The sequence below is a fragment of the Carlito syrichta genome, unplaced genomic scaffold (genome assembly GCF_000164805.1).
Source record: "Carlito syrichta isolate Samal-C Ts95f unplaced genomic scaffold, Tarsius_syrichta-2.0.1 Scaffold302449, whole genome shotgun sequence".
In the NCBI taxonomy this organism is placed as follows: domain Eukaryota; kingdom Metazoa; phylum Chordata; class Mammalia; order Primates; family Tarsiidae; genus Carlito; species Carlito syrichta.
In genome coordinates, this window is record NW_007246545.1 from 579,460 (window position 1) to 601,796 (window position 22,337).

At 41.1% G+C, this 22,337-nt stretch overlaps 1 protein-coding gene across 2 annotated transcripts; it reads left to right on the plus strand.

Moving 5' to 3' along the window:
• Positions 1-6: 6 nt before the first annotated feature.
• DACT1 (dishevelled binding antagonist of beta catenin 1) lies at positions 7-9,537 on the plus strand. Of its 2 annotated transcripts, none has more exons than XM_008056691.1 (4): positions 7-30; positions 2,157-2,289; positions 3,294-3,449; positions 6,446-9,537. In XM_008056691.1, exon 4 carries the CDS (start codon positions 6,655-6,657, stop codon positions 8,320-8,322), a length of 1,668 nt encoding a protein of 555 aa, XP_008054882.1. In that variant the 5' UTR covers positions 7-30; positions 2,157-2,289; positions 3,294-3,449; positions 6,446-6,654; the 3' UTR covers positions 8,323-9,537. The 2 variants fall into 2 exon arrangements, with proteins under 2 accessions (XP_008054882.1, XP_008054884.1); XM_008056693.1 differs by having other exon boundaries at positions 6,557-9,537.
• Positions 9,538-22,337: the final 12,800 nt, after the last annotated feature.

Sequence of the window (22,337 nt, forward strand, 5' to 3'; positions counted from 1 at the left end):
GAGAACATCTTACTGCTGCGAAAGCAATTGGTAGGTCGTGCCCGGAGGTGGGGCACGGCTGTACCTGCTGGCTGGGGGATGGAGGTCGGGCAGGTGGCCTTGGGTGGGCGCGAGGTTACTTTCGGCTGGAGAAATTCTCGCTGCTCTGGGACCCCTGCCCTCTGCCCCCTGAGCCCCTTCCCCTTGTGCCCGCGGCGCGTGGCACGCGTTTCTGGCGTGTGCCCGCTTTGTGTCTGGCGAGGGACTGGCGACCTCGCGCGGAGTGCGGGGAGGGGTGGCGGCCCTTCCCTCCTCTGCACTCGGGATTCTTGGAGTCGGCGGCTTCTCCCTAGTTGGACGAGTAAATGCCCTCTCGACAGAGGTCTGCAACCCCCCACTTAAAATGCTGTTTCCTTTGGATGTCTTTTTGGCTTCATCTCCTCCCGCCGAGAGGGGCCGAAAGGCAAGGAGGGGGCTGGTGGCGTGGTTAACTGTCCAACACCGAGTTTTGCAATTACACTGAAGCGGCCGCAAGGAGCCGTGCCTCTCCCCAGCACGGCAGCTTTCACAGGGCTGGTGAGCAATTTCAAATAGAAGCCCTTTGTATATAAGGCAGCTAAAACTAGATGCAAATGATGGAAATTTGGCTGGAGAGCGTGCCCCCTCCTCTCATATTTTTTTGCGTTCTGCCAGCTGTGATTGGTGGCGGAGGTAGGAGAGGGAGAGGACATGTTTGCAGGCAGCATTTATCTTATTGGATTTCTGTCAGCGTCTCAGTCATTCTATGCAGTCTTCATTAATGGGGAAGAAAAGGAACTTTGGAGCTTAATGTATTGATGAACAGCTTTTGACCCCGCCTCAGAATAATGGCGGCAGCTTTGTTTTCTGTGACCTCAAAATGTAGTTTTGGAAACAGCAAAGTGTCTTACCTGACCAAGTGATACTATCTAAACTAGACTCATGCTAGATAATGGCCTTCCTAAAATGAAGTAGTGATGCTGTGCGGTTGTCATGTTTTCTTCTTTATCTCTTCAGATCATTTCTTTTCTTTTCTTTTTTTTTTTTTGAGCAAAGTGCTTTGACTTGATAGATTCATTTTTCTTGGAGAAACTCATTCTAGCAAACAAGCATATGGCTTAGGTCTCCAAGCATTTAAAGTCACAAGACGGACAAGAGTAGATATTCCTATGCATCTGTTTGTAAGGATGTATGCTGTGGTTTGTGTAATACCTAAGTTTTGGCATTTTACTGTGTTTTTTGGGGAGTAGACCAGACCAGATTTGTATGTAGCACTGATGTGAGCCAGTTCTCACTGGTTATGCCTGATGAATAACATTTTATTTAGTCTTGTACAATAGCACCTTTCTGTCTGCATGAATTTCAAGATTGTAAGTGGTACATTCCTATTGTCTGCTTGAGGGGTGCAAGGCACTATGTCAAGAGAATTCCAGTCCAGTCAGTGTTTATGTCATTTGTAGACTTGGCATTCATGATTTGAACCAGATGCCTTTTGAGTCTTTTGCTTTTCCAGCAATAGGAAGCACTAGGTGGCGGTGTGAGTTAGCACAATCAATCTGTCACCTTTGGAAACCCAGCTGAGTTCAAATCTTGATGGGCTTTCCCTTGAGGGTTTTGGATTCTGCCAGCTCACATTATACTTGGCACTGGCTATTAGTATTAGTTTCTCACTTTCAAAGGCCCTAAGACTGATTAAACTCCACAAAGCAACTAAGAGAAAACAAAACTCTACAGGCTAAGATTTGGCCAGAAAAATCTCACCTAAGTAAGATTATAGCATATTATAGGAAATCTGTTACTCTGACTCGAAGTATTGTTTTTTAAAAAACTGGCTGTACATCAGATATTTTAAAATCTCAGTACTTTTTTCTTGTCCCTTCTGATAAAAAGTCACAGTATGCATATATTAGTTGAAACTAAAAACAAATCTTGTTTTTATGAAGAAACTTTATTTCTCCATTAAATATGAGAAACTAGAATTAAACAAGATTTATCTTTGAATTCTCGAAGTTTTTATTTCAGGTCATTCAGTAAAATTTTGATTTTGGAAGTTTTAGTAAACTCATTCATATGGGGGTCATTTGACTCCTTAGAGCAGACTTTCTGGTTCTGTCACCAAAATGTGTTCATTTATCCTTTCCTTGTTTCTTCTTAATCAGAATTGTTTGAGGAGAAGAGATGCTGGTTTGTTGAATCAGTTGCAAGAGCTTGACAAGCAGATAAGTGATCTGAGACTAGATGTAGAAAAGACATCTGAAGAGCACCTGGAGACAGACAGCCGGCCTAGCTCAGGTGAGTGATTCAGCACAAGGAGAGAATTCTACACTCATGAGTTATACTCTGGTCCCCTGTGGTTAACATTCCCAGACCTCAAATGGCAATGGAGTTTGTTTCCAGGGTAGAGAGAGAGAATTTAAAAAGCAGCCTGCCATTCAGTTTCATGAGAGGGAAATAAAGTCAGACAAGAGAATTTTTAATAATGAGATTGATGTGAGTGGAGTCTCCAGAGTTTCAAAATAAAGGCTATTCAAATTTCTGGAAGAACAGTCCTCCTTTGAAACCTGAGTCAGAATTGGGCTAGAAAATTAGTCACACTTCAAGTTCCTGAGACCACATCAAACGTTTTGTTGTTGTTTTTAACCATTTGGCTCCTTAAGTAGATTTGTTGTTCTCTTAACGTTTTCTTTCTGAAACATTCATGATAAAGTTGAGACTTCGACAGATCTAAGTTTCTTTACTTGCACATCTTTATTTATTTATTTTTTTCGAGTTGGATTCTCACTCTGTTGCCCAGACTGGAGTGCAGTGGCTGCTCCCGGCCACTGCAGCCTCGACCTGCTGGGCTCCGGTGATCCTTCCGCCTCAGCCTTCCAAGTAGGTGGAACTACAGGCGTGCGCTGCCATGCCCGGCTAATTTTTTATTTATTGTAGAGATGAGGTCTCGCCAAGTTGCCCAGGCAGGTCTCGAACCCGCGGGCTCAGGCAATCCACTCACCTCAGCCTCCCAAAGGCGTGGGATTACAGGCTGAGCCACTGAGCCCAGCTTACTTGCACATCTTTAAAGGTGAGATTGAAATGTACTCGTGGTTATGGACTCTGCCTTTTCCTAAGGATTATCTGAAATAAGACCATTAAAATCAGGACACTAAAATCCAATGAACCAAAACTGGCCAAAAAACCCCAAAAGCGAAAATAGCAAATCTCCCTTTCCCAGATGATTACCCCCTTTCCCTTTCAGCATGAATGTGTATTATTCCTTGAAATGATCTTAATTCCAATGGTGTTTTTATTTTTAGGGTTTTATGAGCTGAGTGATGGGGCTTCAGGATCCCTTTCCAATTCCTCTAACTCAGTGTTCAGTGAGTGTTTATCCAGTTGTCATTCCAGCACCTGCTTTTGCAGTCCCTTGGAGGCAACCCTGACTCTCTCAGATGGTTGCCCCAAATCTGCAGGTAAGAACTTTTAGCATTGATAGAAATTTGCAATTAGAAGGGACCAAGGGCCCTTAAAGGTTGTCTAGCTGCACCACCTTTTACTGGTGGTATACAAGGCTCATCAGTTTGCTGCATTTAGTGCTATTCGTACATCTAGAACCCAGTTTCATCTAGGTGAATATCTAGAACTATCTCAGTACTCTCTGGGTGCTGCTTGGCTTCATATTCTGACAGCAGCAGGCCAGTTTATCTTTAGGAATTTTATTCCAATATTGTAGGTCTTGAGCTTTGTTTCTGAGCTTTTGCTGTTAGTTTAACTTGTCTGCATTTTCTTTTAAAAACAATTCTGGAATGGTTTCCTTCTTCCTTTAATCATTTAAAGCTAGGGTCCCATAATGTTAAATATGTACATCAGCCTGAACTCTTTGGCACTTCAGGGAGCAGTGTTCCCTCCATGTTCTCCAAAATGCCCTGCATGATGGCAGCTTTTTTCTTTTAGCAGGTGGGTAGGATGGAATTCCTTAGTCCATGTCATTATTCTCATTTTGGGCTGTCCTTGCAATGACCTCCAGAGAGGATCATGCTATGGTTGTACTAGAAGAGTTTCTGCATTTCCTGTTATGTACTGTATTATCTCCTCTGAATCTTCCCAACAGTCCTACAGAGTGCAAGTGTTGTTAGCTCCATTTTATGTTTAAAAAAATTAGGCCTAGTGAGGCTAGATAAGTTACATAAGATTCTATAGCTAGTGAGTGGCAGAGACAGGATTCAACCTCAGGCCTAACTGCCAGGTTCATGTTTTTCCACCACCCCAAGGGAAGTCAAAATTTGTTGCTTTCAACTTTCTCATTTAACAGAGGAGGAATTTAGGCTTATAAGCCATTTGTCAGGGGCTCCCCCATCTGCTAAATGACAGAGTTGTTGCTGGAACTTGGGACTCTTTCCTTAGTCCTGTTATATTGTGATTCCTTGGAAGAGCAAAGACAAAGCAGAGATCAGAGTTGCTGTAGATGCTGGCACAGGTTACTATATCCCTGGTTTATCTATGTTCTCCTCATGGGTATAAGGTTGAAATTTGAGTCCAGCCAAGGCAAATATAACACCAAGTAGCTGAGGTTGCTAATTGGCTGGTCTCTTTGTATTTATACAGTGTATGTTGTCAGCAGCAATCATTTGGGGTCGTACAAAGCTCTGTTATCTAGAGTGTCTGGCCTCAAGTTCATTGGTAATTGCTCCCCTTCACTCTGCAGATCTGGTTTCAGAGGGAAACTTTATAAACCCATTAAAGACACTTTGGTACAGGTTTTCCTTGAAGACAGATTCCTGTTCTCCCAAATGCCATATCTCACATAATTGAGACAGTTGCACTGGGTCTTGAGGGCTAGGTTATCTGTTTTGTGCAACTCTAAATAGGGAAAAGGGATGAAGGTGAAGTGTATGAAAATGTGGCTTTAAGTAAGGCAAAGATGGGACTTAGGGTGGTGAGACTGGTGAGGGAGGAAAGATGGAGAAGGATATCAGCTAGAGAAGTTTTGTCTTAGAACAAGCTATTGAGGGCCAAGTAGATGGGGACATAGAAAATTCTGTTCGATATAAGCTTCTGTTTACAAATAAATCATGTCATCTTTGGGTCTAGACTATTTTTTCCCTAAGATTGCTATTTATCACTGAAGTTCATGGAGCTTTCCCTTAAATTAAACTATTAACATTAACTAAACAATTAAACTCTGGCACAGAGTAGGTTCTCAATATTTGAATGAAGACAATTATAGTGGTGGACAGATTAGTGATAAATTCAACTTTAATTTTCTCTGATGACTGTAGGTCATTAAAAGGATTTGATATTTATAAGAGTTCATTGTATTTTGACGTCTATATTTTTGAGATGTGGGAAATGTATCCATTAATACTACCACTCAATCTTTTAAAAGCTTATCAAGAATCCCTTTTCTTATAATTTTATTTTATAGTGTCACTATTGAAAATATAAGGTAATTATTATTTAAATTTGATTACTCTGTTGAAAATTTGATTGGTTTCCTTGACCTTTCAGTTGACCATTCTATTTGATCAGCTACATGGGGAATCAAGTTTAAAAAAAATAGGAAATGGGGAGAAAGCCCACTGAAAGTATAGTTTATCCTGAGTACTTTTTTTTTTTGAGTTGGAGTCTCACTCTGTCGCCCAGACTAGAGTGCAGTGGCCGCTCCCGGCCACCGCAGCCTTGACCTGCTGGGCTCCAGCAATCCTTCCGCCTCAGCCTTCCAAGTAGCCAGAATTACAGGCATGTGCTACCACGCCCGGTTGATTTTTTTTTTCGATTTATTGTAGAAATGAGGTCTCGCTGCCCAGGCGGGTCTCGAACCCGCGGACTCAGGCAATCCACTCACCTCAGCCTCCCGAAGGCGCAGGATTACAGGCTGAGCCACCGAGCCCGGCTTATCCTGAGTACTTTAAGGAAAAACCAGGACTAGAACATAGAGGAGAGAGTAGCCTAGAGAAACAATGACTCAAAAAGCAATTAATTTTTTTCTGGTTATAAATTCAGTACAGTTATTGTTAAAAATTTAGAAATAGAAAATAAAAAAGGTAAACGTCACTTGGTTTCTCATCACACTGAGATGCTACTATCAGAAACTTGGTGTGTTTTATCTCAGACTTTTTTCCTTTGTATTTTCACAATCCTAATAAAATTATAATTATATTCTGGTATTATATCATGCTTTTCACTAAACTTTAGCCTTTTCCCTATGTTATTCATAGTTTGAAAGCATTCTTAATGGCAGAATATTTTTCCGTCAGAGTATGTATATTATCAAAACTTTTTGTTAAATATTTTTCCTTCATCCAGTATTATGAAGCGTATGACAAACGGTAGAGTAGTTATTGGAGTATTTTTAAATCTTTTGGCATTGTCTCTCTACCCATGACTTTGTCTCCATAAAAAAGTGGCCAGAGTCAAGTTGGTGCTGACCAATTCATTTCTTGAGAGTGTACCTTTAAATGTTTTTCAGATCTCATAGGATGGTTGGAATATAAAGAAGGCCACTGTGAAGACCAGGCCTCAGGGGCAGTTTGCCGTTCCCCCTCCACACCACAATTTAATTCCCTTGATGTCATTGCAGATGTGAATCCCAAGTACCAGTGTGATCTGGTGTCTAAAAACGGGAATGATGTGTATCGCTACCCCAGTCCACTTCATGCTGTGGCCGTGCAGAGCCCAATGTTTCTCCTTTGCCTGACGGGCAACCCTCTGAGGGAAGAAGAGCGACCTGGAAATCATGCCAATGAAATTTTCAGTGGATCTGAGACAGATGCCACCAAAACAGACAGTTCCTTACCATCTCCAAGCAGTCTGTGGTCTACTTCCCAGCCTTCATCCAGCAAGAAAATGGATGGCTATATTCTGAGTCTGGTCCAGAAAAAAACACACCCTGTAAGGACCAACAAACCAAGAACCAGTGTGAATGCGGACCCCACGAAAGGGCTTCTTAGGAACGGGAGCGTTTGTGTCAGAGGCACTGTCAGTGTCTCACAGGCCAACAGCGTGAACCTTAAGAATTCCAAACAGGTGTGTTTGCCCTCTGGCGGAATCCCCTTGTTGGACAATGGGACGTTCTCTCCACCAAAGCAGTGGTCGAAAGAATCAAAGGCAGAGCAAGCAGAGAGCAAGAGGTTGTCCCCGCCAGAGGGCTGCTCGCCAGGCGCTGCCGCCGAACTTCAAAGCAAGCATCTGCCCAAAAATGCCAAGCCAGCCTCCCAGGATCATGCTCGATGTTCCACTGCTGGGACAGGAGAGTCCCCGAAAGAAAACACTGCGATCTCAACTGCTCCTCCAAAAGAGAGCCCTGGCAGAGGCTCCGCACCCCAGCAAGAGAACAGAGCGGTCCAGAGCCTGAAAAAGCTGCCACAGAAAAGCAGCCTGCAGACTGTTCCTGCAGCCGCTCCCCCCACCCTGCCATCTCCAGCCTTCCCGGTAGAAGAGAGGCCTGCCTTGGATTTCAAAAGCGAGGGCTCTTCTTCCCAAAGCCTAGAGGAGGGGCATCTGGTCAAGGCCCAGTTCATCCCTGGGCAGCAGCCCGTCGTCAGGCCCCACCGGGGCCACCGGAACGCGGGCGTCGCCAAAGGCTCCACGCTGAAGCACCGCGGCGGGGTCCTGGAGAACGGCTTACCCACAGTCAGGGAGAAAACACGGGCGGCCAGCAAGAAGTGTCGCTTCCCCGATGACTCGGATACAAATAAGAAACTCAAGAAAGTCTCCTCCAAGGGGAGGAAGAGCGCAGGCGGGCCAGCCGAGGCAGGACTTCCGGGCAGGCCCCAGGGCGGGGGTCACAGGGCTGGGAGCCGGGCGCATGGCCATGGACGGGAGCCCGTGGTGGCCAAACCTAAGCACAAGCGAACTGATTATCGGCGCTGGAAGTCCTCGGCTGAGATTTCCTACGAGGAGGCCCTGCGGAGGGCCCGCAGGGGACGCCGGGAGAACGCGGGGGTGTTCCCCACGCCCGTGCCGCTGCCCTACGCAAGCCCCTACGCCTACGTGGCCAGCGACTCCGAGTACTCGGCCGAGTGCGAGTCCCTGTTCCACTCCACCGTGGTGGACACCAGCGAGGACGAGCAGAGCAATTACACCACAAACTGCTTTGGGGACAGCGAGTCGAGTGTGAGCGAGGGCGACTTCGTGGCGGAGAGCACGACCACCAGCGACTCTGAAGAAAGCGGAGGCCTAATCTGGTCCCAGTTTGTCCAGACTCTCCCAATCCAGACGGTCACGGCCCCTGACCTTCACAACAACCCTGCAAAGACCTTTGTCAAAATTAAGGCCTCCCATAACCTCAAGAAGAAAATCCTCCGCTTCCGTTCTGGCTCGTTGAAACTGATGACCACGGTTTGAGCCACATCATGGGTGTAGAAAGTGTCTTTTTTTTTTCTCCTCACTCTCAGTGTCGAAATAAAAAAGGCACCATTTGTTGTATGTGTAATACTTTCATGGAATGCTTGTCTTTTAAGATAAAACCGAGGTTAAATTATTATCTCATCATCATATATGGACTCTAGTGCCTTTGATGGAAGGTAAAGAATGTTATTGCTAGTTAGAAGTAAATATTGAGGTTTTGATGGTGGTGATAGTGAATGAGTTTTGTCGTAGCAGCTGTTTTTTCTTTAAAATCTGAGCCTACGGGCAAGGTACAGATTTTAATTGTCAAGTTTTATAGGGATGAGACCTTTGGATACCAAGGTCAAGTGGGTGGAATTTTAGGACATACCTTTGCTCCTTGACTCTACAGGACAGTGTCTCCACCAGGGTTTTTCTGTTGAGGGGCATCACATGCAATTGTGGTAAGTAGGTAGGAGAGGCAGTAGAGGCAGTCTCATTGTTTCTATGGTTTCTTTATGCGGTCTAATTTCTCAGACTTGTATCCCCATTCTTTTTTCTTTTCAGAACTGTTCTGTTTACTGGACTCATAACATGCAGCCCAGACCTTATATCCAGAGATGGCAACCTGGATGGGCGGGCTGGTAATACCTTCAAAGGATTCATGAAAACTTTTGCCACACTTAGTGCCTAGGCCCTGGTTATAGTTAACTCCTTCTAGGGCCATTTATCCGACATTTTGATGCCTTTCCCCCAGCTCCCTAATTTGTAACCAATCCAACCATTCAATCCTTGGAGTATTTGCCTTCGGAATAAAATGTTGATCCTCGGGTACAGAGAAATTCACTCTTAATGAAATAACTCTTGGGCATTATTCCAATCCCAGAGTTGCTCACTAAGCACTGTGCCACCTAAGCGTTAACCCGAACATATTAGTGCAATCCAGTCCAGATTGGACCACTGACCCTATCTGGAAGGGCTGTTTTTTAAAAAAAAAATTTTTTGGTAAACAGTATTGTGTAAAATTGCTTTTTTATACCAATATATGCATGTTTTCTGCATGAGTAGTATTGTTTTGATATTCCTGTTGGTGTTAAATTACTGTATAATATAAACAGTATGTGTTTTTATATATCATTGTGTAAATTTAATATAACACATATGTGGTAATAAACGATTTGTTTTACTGCTGTTAAGTTTGTTATTTGGGTATAAAACCAGATGTTTACACCTATAAATCTTGTGCTGATTATTGGTGTTATTTGTGAGATTTATGTTAGATCTATTCTAGCATTAGACTATTACTTGTAATAATTAAGGTAGGTTTTAGTATTCTTAGCATGAATAAGGAGGCAAATTAGGAAAACCAAAAAACTTCTTTAGAATAGTAAGTCATTTTAAAATTTAAGGTAAATTTTATAGGTAACTTCTAAAGAGAACATTTCTGAGGAAACCCCCCACCTTTTATTATAAACAATTTCACAAACATATGAAAAAGTTGAAAGGATAGTATACAGTAAACACCTGTATATAAGATAGTAAGGATAGTATACAATAAACACCACCTAGATTCAACAATTGCTAACATTTTGCCATGCTTATTTTAACTCCATTTATGTGTGTGTATTAGGTTTAATCCTATACAATATCTTTGTAGGTCAAAGATATTGGCAATCCTCCCTTCTTCCCACACACACTGATACACTATTCTAAAGTATATTTCAGGTATCATATTGTATCTCTAAAAAGCATGTTTTACCTAAGAAGAAAGAAATTCTCTGGGATAACCACATTATCATGATCACACCTAAGAAAAACCAATAGTAATTCGTATTAAATATTTAATCTGTATTCAAATATTCCCAGTTTGTTTCAAGAAATTGTTGATAGCTTTCTGCCCCTGCCTGCCCCCAAAACCAGAATTCAGTCAACATTATGTGTTGCATATAGTTACAGGTCTTTAGTCTTTTTAGTCTAGAATAGTCTTCCCACATTTTTTTTTTTTTTGACATTGGCTTTTAAAAAAAAAATTTGTATGATAAAGATGTGGGGTACAATTCAGGGTTAGGTATACAAACATTGATCATGTAGGTACCTCTGTTAATGAGGTATGCCCCTCCCTAAATCCAACATTTTGATGCCTTTCCCCCAGCTCCCTAATTTGTAGCCAATCCAGCCATTCAATCCTTGGAATATTTTCCTCAACTGCCCCCCCAGCAGTTTCTCATTACTGCCAATCACTTTCTTATAGTATTATAATTGTTCAAGGTCCTCTTATGAGTGAGAACATATGGAACTCTGTTCTTTGTTTCTGTGATAAATCACTGAGTATGATTGACTCCAAATCCATTCAGGTTGCTGTAAAGTCCATATATTTGTCATTCTTTATGACTATAATATTCCATTGTGTATATGTACCACATTTTTTTTAATGACATTGGCTTTTTAAAGAGTCGGGGCAGTTGTGTCGTAGAAAGGCCAACATTCTGAATTTGGTTGTTTCCTTATGTTGTTTAACATCTAGCCTCTATATTTTCCTATAGACTAGACGTGACTGAACTGGGTTGAATGCTCTTGGCAAGAAGATTTCACTAGCGATGTTGTGTACTTTCATTGTTTCACACCAAGAAGCATAATACCAAGTTGCTCCACTATTAGTGAATTTAAGAGTGATCCCTTGGTTAAGTTGGTGTGAGCAAAGATATCTTCATTATAAAAGTACGTCTTTGCAAATGGTTAGTATTTGTGGATGGAATCTTTGGTACTGTGTGAATATATTCTCTCTCGACAAAGTCTACTTAATGGCCTTAGCTTACATTGCTGATCTTTGCCTGAATCAGTGATTGCCACAGGGATGCAAAATGATAGTTTTCTAAATGTCTTTCTTCTTTTATTAGCTGACACTCTTTTTTTTTTTTAAGTTGGAGTCTCACTCTGTCGCCCAGACTGGAGTGCAGTGGCTGCTCCCGGCCACCGCAGCCTCGACCTGCTGGGCTCCGGCGATACCTCCGCCTCAGCCTTCCAAGTAGCTGAAACTACAGGCATGCGCTACCACGCCCAGCTAATTTTTTTGATTTATGTAGAGATGAGGTCTCGCTGCCCAGGCGGGTCTTGAACCTGCGGGCTCAGGCAATCCACTTACCTCAGCCTCCCAAAGGCGCAGGTACCTGACATTCTTAAAAAAGGGCTTTCAGCCAGGCTCGGTGGCTCAGCCTGTAATCCCAGCACTTTGGGAGGCTGAGGTGAGTGGATTGCCTGAGCCCACGGATTCGAGACCCGCCTGGGCAACTTGGTGAGACCTCATCTCTACAATAAAATAAAAAATCGGCCGGGCGTGGTAGCGCATGCCTGTAATTCCCGCTACTCGGAAGGCTGAGGCGGAAGGATCGCCGGAGCCCAGCGGGTCAAGGCTGCGGTGGCCGGGAGCGGCCACTGCACTCCAGTCTGGGCGACAGAGTGAGACTCCAACTCAAAAAAAAAGGGCTTTCCTTGTTTTTGTTTTTTTTTCCCTTTCTCTTTGAATATCACTATGAACTCATCGAGTTTTATTTATTTGATGTCTTACAATCATATAGTCTTTTTTCCTTTTGATTCTAAGCACGATGATTCCAAATTTGGCCGAGAAGGGAATACATTTTATTAAAAGGAAACTATAGAATCAGCTCAGTATCATAATTCAGATATTTATTTCGAAATGTGTCGCGGCCGGGTTCGGTGGCTCAGCCTGTAATCCCAGCGCTTTGGGAGGCTGAGGTGAGTGGATTGCCTGAGCGGCGCGGGCTCGAGACCCGCCTGGGCAACTTGGCGAGACCTCATCTCTACAATAAATCAAAAATTAGCCGGGCGTGGTAGCGCGCGCCTGTAGTTCCGGCTACTTGGAAGGCTGAAGCGGAAGGATCGCCGGAGCCCAGCAGGTCGAGGCTGTGGTGGCCGGGAGCGGCCACTGCCCTCTAGTCTGGGTGACGGAGTGAGACTCCAACTCAAAAAAAAAAAGAAATGTGTAGCATTAAAATTAGCTTTTCAAATGCGAATTTTCTATGCAGGAAAATCCCTTACTATCCATTACTTTTATTCTGTCTTAGAAATCTTCTTTTTTCTTATGCTTTATATATCCCTTATCTTAGTGAGGCTTTTATATTTTGGACATAGCAAATTATTTCTCTGTGGCTTATAAAGTTCACTTCTTTAACAAGACTTGTTTTTCAACTTTTTTTTTTTCCAAGACATCTCATATAACTCATTCTTCAAAATGTACAGTTGTAGTCTTTTAGTATTTATATGTTTTGTTATGCAACTAGCCATTCTGCTTTGACTAGAATTTGATTACTTATCTAATCAAAACCAACTACAAGTGAGAGGATGATCTCACTATCTTTTGTAATGCTATAGTCCGATCTCTTTAGGGCATGGCTATGAAGTTTATTGTGTAAGGCAGCTATGACCTGCAGTCAGTTCCTGAATCGTTTCCAAGTTGTTCTCAGTGAGCATTATTCTTGAAAGGGGACACTTTCTGAAAACCACCTTCGGAATAATTACATTTTAGGTGACAGAAAACCAAACGAAGAGAAGCGTGAAAAACAGGATTTTAAAAGAAACCTGGGTTTGTCCTTCCTGTAATCCATTGCTTAACTTCCCTATAGCTAGCAGTTGTACTATACTTAGAAAATTGAGTTTTGTCTATTATTTGCAATGACAAACTAGGTGCTATTGTTGGTACAAGCAAAAGAGCTCTTTAAAATACTTTCCTTTATTCTAAAACATTACAAATGCTCATTGTCATAAGAAAAATATATCTGGACAATACACATATTTTAAAAACTCTTCTCCCGCAATCCTCCCCAAATCTTACATTTCAAAAAGTTTGAGTTATGTGTTTTCATACTCTGTTAATGTGCACATACAAATATATTACTTTTCTATTTTTTTCTTTAAAACGAAGTCTCAAGCTATATGCATTTCTATTATTTGCATTTATTGGATTATTCTATTACTTGCATTTGTGGACCTGTATGACAGATGCCATTCCCAATTCTTTTTTTAATTTTAATTTTTTATTTTAAATATGTGGGACACAATTCAGGGTTGGGTATACAAATGTTCATTAGGCAGGTGCCCTTGTCGATGAGGTGTGCCTCCCCTGCCCCTGGCAGTTTCCCATTACTGCCAATCCCTTTCTTATAGTATTATAATAATTGTTCAAGTTCCGCTTATGAGTGAGAACATGATACTCAGGTCTTTGTTTCTGTGATAGATCACTCATTATTATTATTATTATTATTTTATTTTTTTGAGTTGGAATCTCACTCTGTTGCCCAGACTGGAGTGCAGTGGCACGCTCCTGGCCACCGCAGCCTCAACCTGCTGGGCTCTGGCGATCCTTCCGCCTCAGCCTTCCAAGTAGCTGGAACTACAGGTGCACACCACCACGCCTGGCTAAGATCATTCATTATTATAGCCTCTAAGTTCATCCAAGTTGCTGCGAAGTTCATAATTTTGCCCTTCTTTATAGCTGCATAATATTCCATCATGTATATGTACCACATTTTTTTCATTCAGTCCTCTTTCAATGAGCTGTACGGTTGGTTCCATGTTTTTGTTATTGTAAATAATGCCGCAATAAACATGTTTGTGCAGGTATCTTTTTCATAGAGTGATTTGTGTTCCTCCAGGTATATTCCTAGTAGGGGGACTGTGGGGTCTTAAGGGAGATCAATTTTTAGATCTTTTAGGGATTACCACATTGTTTTCCACAAAGACTGTACTAGTTTACACTCCCACCTACAGTGTAGAAGTGTTCCCTTTTCGCTGCAACCTCTCCAGCATCTGCTGTTTTTTGACTTATTGATGATGGCCATCCTGACTGGAGTTAGGTGGTATCTTAGTGTGATTTTAATTTGCATTTCTTTGATGACTAGTGAGACTGAGTATTTTTTCATGTATCTGTTGGCTACTCATATGTTTTCTTTTGAGAAGTATCTATTCATATCTTTTGCCCACTTTAAGGGGGCTGTTTGTTTTTTCTTTTTGGCACATTTGAGTTCCTTGTAGCTTCTAGATGTTAGGCCTTTGTCAGATATACAGTTGGCAAATATTTTTTCCCAGTCTGTGGGCTGTCTCCTCCCTCTCTAAATGGTTTCTTTGGCTTTGCAGGAGATTGTCAGCTTGATGAGGTCCCATTTGTCTATCTTATCTTTTATGGCATGGGCACTTGGGATTTTGGTCAGGAATTGGTTGCCAGTTCCAACTTCCATAAGAGTGTCTTTAGCATTTTTAAGGTTCTTATAGTTTGAGGTTTTATGTTTAGGTCTTTAATCCATTTAGAGTTGATTTTTGTCTATGATGATAGATAGGGGTATTGTTTTAATCTTCTGCATGTGGTCAGCCAGTTTTCCCAGCACCATCTACTGAATAGATTATCCTCTCCCCAGTGGTTGGTGGTGGAGGCTTTGTTGAAGATGAGTTGGTTGAGAAATTGAGATTTTGCTTCTGGAAACTCTATCCTGTTCCATTGGTCTATATGCCTGTTCTTGTATCAATACCAGGCTGTTTTGATTATTGTAGCTTTATAATAAAGCCTGTAGCTGGAACTACAGGCACATGCTACCATGCCCGGCTGATTTTTTGATTTATTGTAGAGATGAGGTCTCGCCAAGTTGCCCAGGCGGGTCTCGAACCTATGGGCTCAGGCAATCCACTCACCTCAGCTTCCCAAAGGCGCAGGATTACAGGCTGAGCCACTGAGCCCGGCTGCTGCTGGTAATTTAATGGGCATTGTGTTAGCTCTGTAGATTGCCTTGGGTAGGATGGACATCTTAACAATGTTGATTCTTCTAATACATGAGCATGAAATATTTTTCCATTTGTTTGTGTCATTTTGATTTCTTTGAGCAGTGTTTTGTAGTTTTTTTTTTTGGAGTTGGAGTCTCACTCTGTTGCCCAGGCTAGAGTGCAGTGGCCCACTCATGGCCACTGTGGCCTCGACCTGCTGGGCTCAGGTGATCCTTCCACCTCAACCTTCCAAGTAGCTGGATCTACAGGTGCATGCTACCATGCCCAGTTAATTTTTTGATTTATTGTAGAGATGAGATCCCACCAAGTTGCCCAGGCTGATCTCAAACCCCTGAGCTTAGGTAATTTTCTTGCCTCAGTCTCCCAAAGTGCTGGGATTACAAATTTGAGCCATTGTGCCTGGCCTTGTAGTTTTCATTGTAAAGATCTTTGACTCCTCTAGTTAGGAAGATGCCAAGGTATTTCATTTTTTTGTGTGTGTGGCCATTGTGAATGGGATTGTGCTTTTCATTTGGGTTTCTGTTTGTTTATTGTTGGTGTATAGGAATGCGACTGACTTTTGCACATTTATTTTATACCCTGAGACTTTGCCCACGTCTCTTATCAGTGCAAGGAAGTTTTTGAGATTCTCTTGGGTTTTCGAGGTATAGAATTGTTGTCTGCAAAGAGGGATAACTCGACTTCCTCTTTTCCTATTTGGATACCCCTGATTTCCTTTTCTTGTCTGATTGCTCTAGTGAGGACTTCCAATACTATGTTGAACGGGAGGGGTGACAATGGGCATCCTTGTCTTGTTTCAGTTTTCAGGGGAAATGGTTCCAATTTCAGTTTGTTTAGCAGTATGTTGGCTGTGGGTTTCTGGTAGATGGCTCTTACTATTTTGAGGTATATTCCATCTATGCCTAGATGCTCGAGGGTTTTTTTTTTTTTGAGTTGGAGTCTCACTCTGTCACCCAGGCTGGAGTGCAGTGGCACGCTCACTACCACCCCAGTGTTGACCTGCTGGGCTCTGGCAAACCTTCTGCTTTAGCCTGCCAAGTAGCTGGAACTACAGGTGCAGCGCTACCACACCCGGCTAATTTTTTATTTATTGTAGAGACGAGGTCTTGCCAAGTTGCCTGGGCTGGTCTCGAACCAGCATGCTCAGGCAGTTCACTAGCCTCAGCCTCCCTAAATTCTGGGATTACAGGTTGAGCCACCGAGACCTGCCTCTAGGGTTTTTATCAATAAGGGGTGCTAGATTTTATCAAAAGTTTTTCTGCATCTAATTATATAATCATGTGGTTTTTGTTTTTATATCTGTTGATACATTTCATTACATTTATGGTCTTGCTTATGTTGACCCAGCCCTGAATCTCAGGGATGAGGCCTACTTGGTCATGGTAGATGGTTTTTGTGATGTGTTGTTGGATCCGTTTTATTAGAATCTTGTTGAGAATTTTAACATCTATGTTCATCAAGAATATTGGCCTGTAGTTCTCTTTTTTTTGTTGGATCTTTACCTGGTTTGGGTATCAATATGATATTAGCTTCATAAAATGATTTGCAGAGAGTTCCATCTTTGTCGATTGCCTGGATTACATTACATAGGTTTGGTGTCAGCTCCTCCTTGTATGTTTTGTAGAATTCTGCTGGAATGTCATCTAGTCCAGGGCTTTTTTTTGTAGGTAGTTTTCTTATGACATAGTCGATTTCCTGGGTTGTTATTAGTTTATTTAGGGTCTTGGTTTCTTCTTGTTTCATACTGGGGATGTTGTGTCATGTAAGAAAGTCCTCCATTTCATTTAGGTTTTCGAATTTGTTTCCATACAGGTATACATAGTAATCTCTGATAATCCTTTGTATTTCTTTGGGGTCAGGTGTGATTTCATCTTTTGTATTTCTGAATTGTATTTGGGCTTTTTCTCTTTTTCTTAGTCAGTCTAGCTAGGAATCCATCAATCTTGTTTATCCCTTCAAAAAACCAACTTTTGGTTTCATTGATTTTTTTGTATCATATTTTTGTCTTCTATGTCCTGAATTTGGACTTTTTTTTTTTTTGGTGATCTTGATTCTTCTGCTGAAGTTAGGGTTTTGGTGGTCTTGCTTTTCCAGCTTCCTTAGGTGAGTTGTTAGGCTGTTAACTTGTTATCTTTCCATTTTCTTCATGTGTGTTCATAAATATTTGAATTCCCCTCTTAGTATTCTTTTCATGGCACCCCAGAGATTTTGTAAGATGTTTCTTCATTTTTATTTGTTTCCAGGTATCTTTTAATCTTTGTTTTGATTTTCATGTTGACTCAGGGGTTATTTAGCATCATGCTGTTTAGTGTCCATGTCTTTGTGGATTTGGGGGGAACTTTCTTGGTGTTGATATTTATTTTTATTCCACTGTGATCTGAGAAGGTGCGTGGTAGAATTTCAATCTTATGGAATTTGTTTATGCTTAATTTCTGACTGAGGATGTGGTCGATCTTAGAGTAAGTCCCAATTATTTTTAATGGGTTTCCAGTATTTCCTCACTGGGGAAAAAGTCACCAGATTTTATGGTCTGCTTGAATTTGCCCTGCTTAGAAAAATCTAATACCTGCAACAAAGTGCTATTCAAGTGTTTCACATTTGCACAAACATTGCATTTGTAGTTTTGTTTAAATATATTTTGTTATTTTGTATTGTGAGTTCACTTTCAGTGGGGGTGTTATTTAAGGAATCCAGTTAGACTTTGTTAAGGATTTTGACATACAGAGAAATTTCGTGTTTGTTCTGCTAGGTGTGATTTAATAATTCCAGGTTGAACCAACTTTTTAAGTTAATATATCTACCTTGGTGTCCCTGACTACAGAGGTAGTATAAATTCAAATCCATAAGCTGTGATTGGGTGCACTCAGAGGAGACCTTTCCTAAAGCAGTTTCCTTACTTTCATCCTAGGCCAGAAAGTGAATTTTTTTGGACCAACCTTTTGCCAAAAGTGGAGTCCTTCAGTGATCTCAGGAACATGGGACAATCTCAGTCCCAAATCCTACCATGTGAGGTCCAAGTTTTTGTCTCTAAGTGACTGTCAAATGCAAAACTCCTTGGTTAAGGGAACAGCAACCCCTCCCGCCACTCTCCAAGGGTAGCCCAAGCTATACACTTAAGAGAATGTTTGTTAATAGTTTATCCATGATTTCTAAATGCTTTACACTTAATGATCAGGGTTGCTAGTCTGCTATATGACTGGAAACAGAACCATAGAGCCACCCTTCTTTCTCTTTTCTGGTACAATTTTATTGAGGTTAAACTGAAGTAGAATAATATGCACATTTTTACATGTACAATTTGATCAGTTTTGACATATGTATACATGGATAACTACCACAATCAATATAACAAACATTTCTATCCCTCTCAATAATTTACTTGAGACCCTTTGTAATCCACTCTTTTTCTACCATGTTTCCTAGGCAACCACTGCTCTGCTTCTTGTTACTATAGATTACTTTGTATTTTCTAGAATTCCATAAAATGAATTAAACAGTGTATAATCTTTTTTGCCTGCATTTTTCGTTCAGCATAATAATTTTTTGATCCATTCACGCAGTTTTATGTATAAATAGTTCATTTCTTTTTATTGCTGAGTTGTGTTATTTTCTATGAACATACAACAATTTGTTTACCCATTTACTCTTTGATAGACATTTGAATTATCTCCAGTTTTGGATTATTACAAATAAAGCTATGATGAATATTTCACACATGGATTTTGTGTGGTCAGTTGTCTTTATTCCTCTTGGGTAAACACTCAGGTGTGAAATACCTGGGTCTTATCATAGGTGTATGTTTAACTTTTTAAGGAACTGAAAAAATGTTTTTCAGATTGGTTGTACCATTTTATATTCCTAACAGTATTTGATGCAAGTTTCAGTTGCTTTATATCCCTGTCAGCACTTGGCATGCTCAGTCTTTTTAATTTTAGCCAACTCTAATCGATATATAGCAATATCTAATTGTGATTTCAATTTGCATTTCCCTGATGACTAATGTTGAGCATCTTTTCATGTGTTTATTGGACATCATAGATCTTATTTAAGTGCGTGTTTAAATATTCTGTCCATTTAAAAAATTGGGTTGTGGTGGGCTCGGTGGCTCAGCTTGTAATCCCGACCTTTGGGAGGCTGAGGTGAGTGGATTGCCTGAGCCCGCGGGTTTGAGACCCGCCTGGGCAGCGAGACCTCATCTCTACAATAAATCAAAAAATCAGCCGGGCGTGGTAGCGCACGCCTGTAATTCTGGCTACTCAGAAGGCTGAGGCGGAAGGATCGCCAGAGCCCAGCAGGTCGAGGCTGCGGTGGCCGGGAGCGGCCACTGCACTCCAGTCTGGGCAACAGAGTGAGACTCCAACTCAAAAAAAAAACAAAAAACTTGGGTTGTTTGGCTTTATGTTATTAAGTTCTAAGAGTTCTTTATGAAATCTCTGTAAAAGTTTTTGGATATATGCTGTGAATGTTTTCTTCCAGTCTATGACTTGCCTTTTACTTTCTTAATGGTTTCTTTTGAAGAACAAGTTTTTAATTTTATGTCCAATTTTCTATTTTTTTCTTTTATGGTTTATGACTTTGATATCCTATTTAGGAAACCTTCACGTAACCCAAGTTTGCAAATATTTTCTACTGTGCTTTCTCCTAGAAGTTCTATGGTTTTCAGTTTACATGTCAACGATAACAAACTGTCTTGATTTCTATAGCTTTATAGTAAGTTTTGCAATCAGGTAGGGTAAGTCCTCTAACTTTGGGCTTCTCGTTCTTCTTTTCCTCCTCCTTCTCCTCCTTCCTCCTTAATTCCTTTGATTATTCTAGATCCTTTGCATTTACACACACACACACACACACACACACACACACACATTTTAGAATTAGTTTGTCAATGTCTACAAAAAAAGAACCTCTGAAATTTTTATTGTTATCCTTTGGAGTATAGGTTACTATAAGGATATTGTCATCTTAGCAACAATGAGCTTTTCAATTCATAAGTATGATATACCCTTTCATTTATTCAGGACTTCTTTATTTTTCTTTAGCAATGTTTTATAGTTTTTAATGTAAAGGTCTTGATCATTTTTTGGTTAGATTTATTCTTATGCATTTTATGATTTATTCCTATGCATTTTATGATATTTGTCAATATTGTGAATAAAAGTTTTCAAAGTTTCATTTTCCAATTGTTTGTTGATGGTTTATAAGACTACAATGGATATTTGTATATTAATCTTGAACCTTGCACCTTGCTAGCAATTGATCTAGAAATTGCCTTTAAATATTGTTGGAATACTTTGTTCATTTTATCAGTTCTTTCTTGTTCTTATTCTTTAATGTGGATAATTTATGTTGCTCTATCATCAGGTTCATTTAATCTTTCCTTTATTATCTCCATTCTGCTATCAAGTCCATCCACTGAGTTTTTTAAAAAAGTAGTTCAGATATTATATTTTTTAGGTCTGAAATTTACAAATGGCTTACTTTTTATAGTTTCTAGAAAATTTTTGTCTTTTTTACTCATTTCAATTGCAGTTTTCTTTATCTCATGGAGCATAGTTAGAATAGCTCTTTTAAAGTCTTTGTTTGGTAGTTTCAATATCTAGATCATTTTGGAGTTGGCATCTGCTGGTTGTTTTTCCCTTGAGAATTAGTCACATTTTCTTTCTTTCTTTTTTTTTTTTGAGTTGTAGTCTCACTGTCACCCAGACTGGAGTGCAGTGGCCGCTCCCGGGTATGGCAGCCTCGACCTGCTGGGCTCTGGCGATCCTTCCGCCTCAGTCTTCCAAGTAGCTGGAACTACAGACATGCGCTACCACACCTGGCTAGTTTTTGATTTATTGTAGAGATGAGGTCTTGCCAAGTTGCCCAGGCAGGTCTCAAACCCGTGGGCTCAGGCAATTCACTCACCTCAGCCTCCCAAAGTGCTGGGATTACAGGCTGAGCCACCAAGCCCGGCCAGTCACATTTTCCTGTTTCTTTCATTGTCAAGTGATTTTTTCTTACTTCATTTTATTATAGAGATATGCGGTACAAGTTAGGATTAGGTACATAAGTAACCTTTGTGTGGGTGAAGTTTGGACCACCAACCTGTCCTTACTTCCCTTGATTAGGACCGGGTACTCTTTATGTTGTCATGTGCCTCCCTGACCCCACTTTCCTGCTATTGCCAATCTTTCCTTTGCGTTATTGTGGTTAATGTTCAGGTTCCACTTATGAGTGAGAACATATGGTATTTAGTTCTTTGTTTCTGTGATAGATCACTAAGTATGATGGTCTCCAACTCCATCCAATTTGCTGCCAAGCCCATGATTTTGTCCTTCTTTATGGCTGTGTAATATTCCATTGTGTATATGTAACACATTTTATTTATCCAGTGTTCTTTCTTTTTATTTTTTTGAGTTGGGACTGTCACTCTGTTGACCTGCCGGGCTCAGGTGATCCTTCTGTCTCAGTCTTCCAAGTAACTGGAACCACAGGCACATACCACCACCCCCGCTAATTTTTTGATTTATTGTAGAGATGAGGTCTTGCAAGTTGCCCAGGCTGGTCTCAAACCCCTGGACTCAGGCAATCCTCTTGCCTCCACCTCCCAAAGGGTTGGGATTACAAGTGTTAGCCCCTGCACCTGGCTTATCCAGTACACTTTCAAGGGGCAATAGGGTTGGTTCCATGTTTTTGCTATTGTGAATAGAGCAGCAATAAACATGTGTGTGCAGGTGTCTTTTTTGTAGAATGATATATTCCCCTGGATATATTCCCAGAAGGAGGATTGCTGTACTCTATGGAAGGTCAATTTCTAGTTCCTTTAGAAATTGCCACACCATTTTCCATAGTGGTTGCACTAGCTTGCATTCCCTATAATAGTGTAGAAGTATCCCTTTTTCTCTTCACCTGTACCAGCATCTATTGTTTTTTTGATTTATTAATGATGACCATCCTTATTGGAGCTAGGTGGTATCTCAATGTGGTTTGATTTGCATTTCTCTGATGATTAGGGAGGCTGAGCATTTTTTCATGTATCTGTTGGCACTTGTATATCTTCTTTTGAGAATTGTCTATTTATGTCCTCTGCCCACTTTTTGGTTTTTTTTTTGAGTTGGAGTCTCACTCTGTCACCCAACTGGAGTGCAGTGGCCACTCCCGGCCATCCCAGCCTCCACCCGCTGGGCTCCGGCGATCCTTTCACCTCAGCCTTCCGAGTAGCTGGAACTACAGGCGTGCACTACCATGCCTGACTCATTTTGATTTAT

Excerpts from the sequence above, each read along its gene's own strand:
- DACT1 (XM_008056691.1), top strand. The coding sequence starts at position 6,655 with ATGTTTCTCCTTTGCCTGACGGGCAACCCTCTGAGGGAAGAAGAGCGA.